The 8,550-nt window shown below is 42.7% G+C and overlaps 1 protein-coding gene across 1 annotated transcript in view; it reads left to right on the top strand.

Annotated features, from left to right (window-relative positions):
• The window catches only part of CXCL12 (chemokine (C-X-C motif) ligand 12), a gene marked incomplete at its 5' end in the record, with an annotated part of 9,688 nt that overhangs the window by 461 nt on the left and 677 nt on the right, over window positions 1-8,550 (top strand). Inside the window, 2 exons of the mRNA XM_009874828.1 lie at window positions 3,374-3,460; window positions 7,008-7,105. Of these exons, the coding sequence (XP_009873130.1) occupies window positions 3,374-3,460; window positions 7,008-7,105 (185 nt within the window). The remainder of the gene's footprint in view (window positions 1-3,373; window positions 3,461-7,007; window positions 7,106-8,550) is intronic.

The raw sequence follows: 8,550 nt of genomic DNA on the forward strand, positions 1-8,550 counted from the left end.
AGGCAGTTCATTGCCTTGGATGTGGAGCTTCACACCTTGAGGAAAAGGCTTTACAGTGGGCTGAGTCTTCTAGTGTTCCACTTCTCCACAGAGAGGAGCTAAACAAGCAGAAGGAATTCCTGAGTTGTGTGTAGCCTCCACAGGAGGCACAGACCCTAAACATGTGCTCTCCTGATCTAGGGACACACTTATCAGGTAGTGGCTGACTCCAGTAAATCACAGATCACAGCAGAACAGAAACTAAAGTTTCCGAAAGGAAAATAACCTCTTCATTTTTGCTGAAAAGTATACATTGATTTCCAGGAAAAAATGGGATTGCAGATTTGTGCATGTGTTATGAGGAAGGTATTTTTGGTTAATTTGTACATGGGTGACCCTCTGCCCTGTCTCCCAAAATTCAAACCCTTCAGGAGAAAAAAATGACCATTCATCTTTTCATTGCAAGGGAGCCTTACTACTATCAACTTCTGTTGACCTCTGTAAGAGAGGGTCTCAGTAACTAGATTGGGTTTCTGTGCAGTGCTCCCATCACTAGTTATGTTCATATTGAACTCTTCCAGTTGCACTCAAATGCTGTAGAAATTCATTTTTTGTCTTCCAAAACATTTCTGCACTCAGAAGACTGATGTGGTTTCATGAGCTTCGTCAGGAATGTTCAGATATATTGAAGAGCATGCATCCATTCATGAATCTTTTTTCTTTTTTTTTCTTTTTTTCTTTTTTCCTTTTTTTTCTTTTTTTCCTTTTTCCTTTTTCCTTTTTCCTTTTTCCTTTTTCCTTTTTCCTTTTTCCTTTTTCCTTTTTCCTTTTCCCTTTTCCCTTTTCCCTTTTCCCTTTTCCCTTTTCCCTTTTCCCTTTTTCCTTTTCTCTTCTTTTTTTCTTTTTTTCTTTTTTCTTTTTTTTTCTTTTTTTTTCCATTTTTTTTCTTCTTTTTTTTCCATTTTTTTTCTTTTTTCTTTTTTAAACCACTCTGGGTAGATCACACACATTTTCTCCTTAGGATTTCTGCCTTAGGATTTGTTGGAGGAGAGTGAGAAAAATGTAAGCCTCAGCTGAGAAATAATTTCCTTTCATGAAAATGGCAAAACCAGCTGTGACAGACTGCTCTCTACCTATAAACAATTTTGGAGGCAAGCATCCAAAATGCAATAGAGTATGGATTTGTGCTCTGGGACTGTCAATGGATGTCATAAGGGTCCCAGTGCTAAGGCTTTGTAGAGGATTTGGAATTTTCTGGAGTAATTTCAAGAAAATAACAGAGATTTAAGACAGGATAGAGCATACATTTATCTCTTAATTAACGTGGGATCATAGTCATTAGAGACAGATAAGAGCATGAAATGCAGAAACACAAACAACTTGTCCATTCCTGACCTGAATTTGTTTGCCTGCAATGTAATTTAGTGGCACACAGAACACGTGAACCTATAGTTCACCATTTTTTTGTGATTTAAAAAGTGAGGTACTTAAAAACTTAACTTCCAATTATCCCTGAAACATCAGGAGTTGGAACTAGGTCTTTATCTAAACACAGGCTGAAGTGCAATCAAAACTAACATATAAGTTTCTCATCTTGATGGTTTTAAGCACGCTCTGAATTTAGTGGATATGCATTAAACAGTGAAGATATAAGTAACTTAAATGCTACTATTTTCAGGAATAGAGAATTTCAGTGAAATCTACAGTTTCAAGGAAAGATTTTGTATTTTTTTTTGTGCAAGTACATTCCCCTTTATGTTCATGGGGAATTATACCTGAACAAGAAACCTAAAAGCAGGCTTTTGTCTTTGGTTCTATTGGAAGTGATCTCTCTTAATCCAGAAATCTCCTCTCTCAGTGTCTACTTCTACAAAGCCCGCCCTAATTCCCCTGCTTTTCAGTACAGGGAAAAAGGCATTTTTAGGATGAAATTAATGGTATCCTACAGTAGTCACCCAAACCAATTCAGATTAACACTCCATACAATTGCCTAACTCTCTCTTGTGACTGTGCAAGGGACAGTTGCTGACAGGTTCAGAAATGTCTAGAAAGATCCGTGTTGTAGTATTAGGTGAGAGGAATTGCATTGCATGTGGCTGGAGGCTAGTTACGCGTTCTTCTGGTTCTTTACCCTGTGAGGCCAGCTGGAGAGTTCCCAGGCATTGCTAACATCAGCAAATCCATTCTTACTCTCTGTTGGTATCACTTCACTGGAAATACTCCAGCTTGGCACTGCTGCAAGGGAAATATGAATTAGGTCCATTCATCTCTTCATTGGTGCAGGGCTTGCAAGACTGGAGCTTAGATGTGTTTATGTTACAACTGTGTTGTTGCATAACTTCAGACCAGGGAGCCTTTTTGACCTGTTATTTCTTATGCCACAGTTTTATATTCTGCAGACTTCATTTTATAAAGCGGGGAACATTTTGGCTTCCATCCAGCAAAATGCTTGAACAAGTACCGAGCTTATTCCTACGGGCATTTCCATGAAATTGCTGTTCTTGGCACTTTTGCACGGCAGGCAGGCTGTTTAAGGAGAAAATTCTGAGCAGCTGGGGCAGAGGCAGGGTGATTTGGGACATATGGGAGATCACAGAACTCTCTAGAGGCCCTGAGAGGGTGAGACCTGCTGATGCGGGTGAAAAGCTATTTACACTGTTTCTATATGAAAGATGCGGATAGCCCAAACGCCAAATTCATAGGGAATTCAAACCAGCTACACAGTCTGGTGGGGAAAGTGCAACTTGGACATTCAGGAGAAACCTCTCAGGAGATTTCTACTTTTGTTTCCAAGTGAATACATGAGGTGAATACATGAGGGTAAATTCGCCTCTGGCAATATGGTACTTCCAGTTCTATTCCTACGTGCAACCTGTTAGTTCAGTCTTGTGTAAGGCAAAAAGTTAGTAAGTGACCAGGCCCTTTCAGAACATCCAAGAAGCGTTATTTGGTGTCTGTTCACAAAACTTGTGAAACTTCAATTTTGGGTCAAATCTGAAAGCTGCTGTTAATTAATTCATTGCAAAAATGACCTATACTTACCATGTTAGTATTTCCAAATGAAATTAGCTGTTGTTGGTACTGAACTTGTAACAGCTCAGGTGTGAATTGGAAAACTTAGATTCAAATTCTGTATCCGTCCCACCCCCACATGCATCCCAGTACAGACCACAAGAATCAGCATCAGAGGAGGCTGATGGTACCAATGCTAGAAACCAGGGATGTTTATAATGCGTGCCCTGAGGATGTCAGGGATAACTCATCCTCTTCATGGATTAACTGAGAGCAGCACTGACAACCAAAAAAAAACCAAGGCATCATCTAGGTGTGAGTGGTGGGTGTGGGTGGAGAAGCATGGCACATGACACTCACTTTGACTTTTCTCCTTTGGCAGTGCAAGGCTCAAGAGCAACAGCAAGCAAGTGTGCATTGATCCCAAGTTAAAGTGGATCCAGGAATATCTGGAAAAAGCTTTAAACAAGTAAGGCAAGAGACAAATGGACTTAACAGCTAACATCCTGAGTTATTAAAGGGTAGAACATTAAGGGCTGGCTTTTACCATGTGGACAAAGCACTCATGGAATCAGATATTGTTTTGAAGATGGGTTTGGAGTTGACCTAGTGTGTGTTAAAACAACAGCTTCTAGTATATCCTAAATGTTAAACTAAGAGTTTTGCCAGGGTTTGAGGCAAGATCTATCCTTATGAACCTGTTCTGGGGTCCCCAACTCACCCTCTTTTAAGAAAAGCCGTTCTCCCAAGGAAAATGCTTCCTTTATATCCCCTCTTCCCCAAGCCAAACTACTATTACTTCAGAATCTATATTGTTCCAGTTTCTTTGGAGCCCCTTCTCCATGTTACACTGGGGATCTGTTTGCACAGGCAGCCAAAGGCCTAAGGGGTCTTGGTGCTGGCCAATGTGGAGTGCTATTAGTATCAACCAGGGCAACAGGTGCTGCCATGAATAAGGCTCTCCCACAAGGCCAGAAGAAAACCAGCCATACTTGGCAAGTTCAGGCTTCTAAAATCTATTTTAATTGCCCTTGAAAGCAGGTGATCATGGATACTCTGGGGTGGACCCAGCCTATCTCAGTTCAATTTTACAGTGAGCAAGAGCAGCACAGAGAACATTTCTGTGCTGAGTTGCAATGGAGGGCTCTAGCCTTCCGGGGATGGAAGATGAGACAAGTGATGGTACAAATCATTTTCTTGCTTGTCCAGAGCAGCAGCTGATCCAGCAGCAACATTTTGGCCAGCAAGCCTACCTGTGCACTCAGTATCCCTTCCACCCTTGCCACCACATTCTCACCCCTCAGTAACTGCGCTGTAACCGTGCTGAAACTTGCCCCCTCCCTGCATTTGTAGGGTAAAGGCAGGGCTGGAATCCAGTCATTTACAAAACCAATGCATTCTTGGAGAAATGTGGGGAAGGGTATGGCCCCAGGGCAGATGTGAGGCAGTACAGGTAGCTGGATGCCCTCCACTGTTTGCCTTGTAAATCCATCTGCCAAACAAGGGGTAGAGTTAAGAAAAAAAAGTCTTTGTTTACCTGTATTTTTACAATAAGCAAGGGGAAAAATACTACCAGAAGAAGAGAGATTCCTCCATGTGGCCCTTTTGGGAGCAAGAGTGAGGAGGAGGAGGAGGGAGGGAAGCCAACTAACAAACTGACTGTGATTCCAGCCCTAATAGCTCTTCCCATCTCATCTGATGTTCAGTGCCTTCTTTGCTGCCAGCACTCAGCCCTCTTGTCCTTTGGGCAAACTCTCTGCAGAGTTAATCCAGGTTAACGCTGCCAGGATGGCTTTGGATTTAGGCACAACTGAACCTAAGAGCAGGATGTGGCCCATGCTGACTATCCTAGGGGCTTGAGCTACATTGTTTTCCAACTTGGGAAAATCCTCAAGCCCCTGCCTTTTTTTCTGTTATCCCTAATTAAGCCCTTGGTGCTGTTCATGACACCTGAATCTTAGGAGGCCCTTAAGAAATTTGTAGAGTTGGGCATCAGATCCTGCCTGCTTGACACAGGGAAATAGCTTGGCTGGAACACATTCTGCTCTCGTGTCCACTAGTGAAGATCTGGGGCCAGCTCTGTTTAAACTAGCGAGCCTGTGCCTGATTTCCAGCTAGATTCTGGGTTTTGTTTACCTAATGCTAATCCAGAAGCAATTCTGCTGATTTGGTGGATTTCATCCTGGCTTACATTGAGTAATAGAAGAGAATTGGTCTAAACTCTATGAAATAAGATGACAGAAAGCATATATCTCCATCACCTAATCCTGTAATCATGGCATTGTTTTCGTTTTCCAACAAGTAATGTTAGCACCAGTGGCATTTTCATGCTTCACAGACAGTCAGGGCTCTGTCTGTAGCATTTTCACAAGGCATGTTTTTGATATATTTTAGTGCACAGCTTTGACTTCTTCAGTGAAATGTACTTTGGAATATATTTATAGCACATCAAACAATTCACATATTTGAATTGGAGCCATATGAATGTTGGTAGTTTAAAACACCGATATCCCTCAAAACTACTAACAGCTTGTAAAATAAATCTATATAGATCTATAAATGTTAATGTAGCTATCATTTTCAATCAGCCATATATTATATTTTTTCACTTGTACTGAAATTGTATGAAATGTGACATTACCCTATATGCACTAGCAATAAAATGGCTAATTGTTTCATGTTATGAAAACCCAATTGTACATGGGAATTTATTTTTCTGGAATAAAATCAATACATTTTGTAGAAAGGGCTCTTGTAATTGATTAAGTAAAATCCAAACTGTGAAGACATCTTAATCCATACCAGTGCTACAGTATGAGAGTATCTTCTGTGTTATAATCTGCAGCTAAAGGCAAGGAAGATATAGTAGTCCAGTATAACTGATTGTGAAACCAGAGATTTTTTTTAATAGGGAATTGTTTTGCTCACTAATTCTGCCTAGCCTTTATTATTGCTTTAAATTCATCACATCTCCATGTAATTTACACACTTACGAGACATCAGTAAAATACATTCAGGCTCTCAGGAATCCAAATTCCTTAACTGGCTTTAAAAATCATTGTGCAGCTGCTGTGGTCAACATCATTCAACATTCATCCATTTTATAGACAAGGGGCAAATCAGTCTTTTCTTGAAATAGCTAACAAATCATTTATCACTTCCAGGCAATCCCAGTCATCATTTACAGTACATTGACTGCCTTTTCCTTTTGCAAGAATATGCAAAATCAGGCCCTTGCAGAGTTAAAAGAACTCAAAATAAACAGAGACCAACTTGTCCACTGTCATGATAATATAGTCCCACCTCCAAACTCCCCTCAGTCCAAGACCTTCGAGTTCATTAAGCTTAGCGGCTACTGCTGGCACAGATGAGAGACCTGATGGATCTGGTCCATAGAAGAGAAGATAAAGTCAAAGAGGAAAAACCTTTCCCTTGAAGCCCTATAGCAGGAAGGAAAATCCCACCTTCTAGGAGCTAGTTGTGCTGCCACCTTCCTACCTAGTGTTTGTAAACCCTGGTGTGGGTTGAAACATAAGATGCCAAAACAGTTACTCCACCAGGCAGGTGCTGGTTGGGGGACAGTGTAGGCAACTATCTTTTCAGCCTTGTTTAAAAGCACCAAACACACACATAGAGTAGCCACCAGTTCTTGTTGACGTGAGTGGAAATGCTGGGTGGGAGGCCAGAAATCCATCCCCTCCTCTGCTTTCATTGTACCTCAGGGGGTTCCCGTGTGGATGGTGAGGCTCCTGGCGGACAAGTTCTGCCAAGGCGTTTGGGGGAGACTTCAATGTTTTGGGGAAAAGAGTGTTCTGGCCTCAGAATTTGCAAATGTCCTGTCACCAGCGCACTTTCATTTGCCTAGCATTCCTCTGAGGCAGAGGGTCTATGAAAGGGGATGTTATCATCATTTGCACCCTGCTAGCAAGATGAAAGGTGCTGTAGGATAAATGTGAATAAGGCCTTTGTATATGGATAATTTATGGCAGTCTTTTTGTATTTTTCTTTTAATTCAGACCACGTCATCGCACTCATAAAAAAAAGCAACAGAAGAAACGGGGCCCACTCTGCCCTTCCCGTGCAACACCACTAAAGTCTCCAGGGAGAAAGAATGGTAGGAAGCATTAGTTTTTGAGCTGGGATACCTCAGGTTCAAGTCCCTGCTCTTCCACTGACCATCCTATATGACCTTGGGCAAATATATTGATCTGTCCAGATCTTAATTCTTCCCTATATTCGTTGAGGATACCACCTGTACCTTCCCTCCAAAGGAGTATTACATAGATAATTACTCTTAAAACATGGGGAAAGTTCCAGCCACAACAGAGATGGGAGAAAATTCCCATTTTATAGATGGGAAGATGGACACCCAAAGAGGCCAAAATAACTCCGAAGCAAAGCCAAAGACAAAAACAGGGTTAGGGATTGGAAGCCCTATTTCTCTTAGCTGGTCATGTTCCTCCAATACTAAACAGCAAGAGTTAAACTATAAATAACAGCTGTGAATTTGTCACTGGTGTTTTTAATGATGAATGCACCACTGGGTGCTGACAACATGATATGGTGCATTGGTGACTGGCTGACTGCTCTCCTGTGGGAGACACTAGGCAAGTGCCAGCATACGCCAGTGCTCTGGATGTCCCAGTTGTTTTTTGTTTTGGTTTGGTTTTTTTTCCCACTAGGATGGCGTGTCCTGCCTTTCTGCACCAAAAGAAGTAGGGTTACTGGTGTGGGATATTGAAAAAGATATCTTCAAATTGGAAAATTTTGCTTATGCCTTAGCCATCCTCTTTATGCCTGGATCAATTTTCCAAGGCTGCCTTCACTAAGAGTATCCACGATGGTCTCTGGCTGTGGTCCCACAGTCTTAGTTGTCCAGTAGCCATTGAAAGGGATGTTTGTTCTGATCCTGTAGCCTGTGCAAGACAGGCTGGGACATCAGGGGTGTTGAACGCCTGGTGTTTACACTCTGACACTTGTAACTCAGCTTTAGTGACCTCATCTAGATTGCAAAAGGCTCATCAGCCTGGAGCAGGAGGAGGGGTCGCTTCAGACAAAACCTGGAGGTCACCAGCAGAGACTGGCTCCTTGTTCTGAGTGAACCCTGCACACAATACACTTGCACTTTGCTGTGATGCCTAACTCACCACTCCTCCTGGGTTCCATGCTCACACTGAGCATGGGAGACTCGATTTGTCTGCCTTTGAGCTCTCTACCTCTGCACTTAACACTTCACACATTTACAGTGCAGCTTGTGGCTGCTTGCCCTCCCTGTCACCCCACCTTCACTGGGCAGCTGGTCACCATGAGCTTTGACGTGCTGCCCAGCTGCTCACAGCAGGTGAGGTCCCAGAGCAGGGAGGCCATGGGAATAGCTCCTGGCTCGTCAGCACAGTCGGGGGCCTCTGCTTTCCAGCCACCCCATGATGGGAGCTGAACACTGACGAGAGCATGGCATGGGCTGTCCTCCGTGTTCCTCCATCCTCACAGAGACCTGGCACCCTGTGGATCTGCAGAGCTGTGGGGTAGGGGCAGGCAGAAGAGGCCTTCCCGGTGCCA

This window comes from Apaloderma vittatum, unplaced genomic scaffold (genome assembly GCF_000703405.1).
Source record: "Apaloderma vittatum isolate BGI_N311 unplaced genomic scaffold, ASM70340v1 scaffold18438, whole genome shotgun sequence".
NCBI classification, from domain to species: domain Eukaryota; kingdom Metazoa; phylum Chordata; class Aves; order Trogoniformes; family Trogonidae; genus Apaloderma; species Apaloderma vittatum.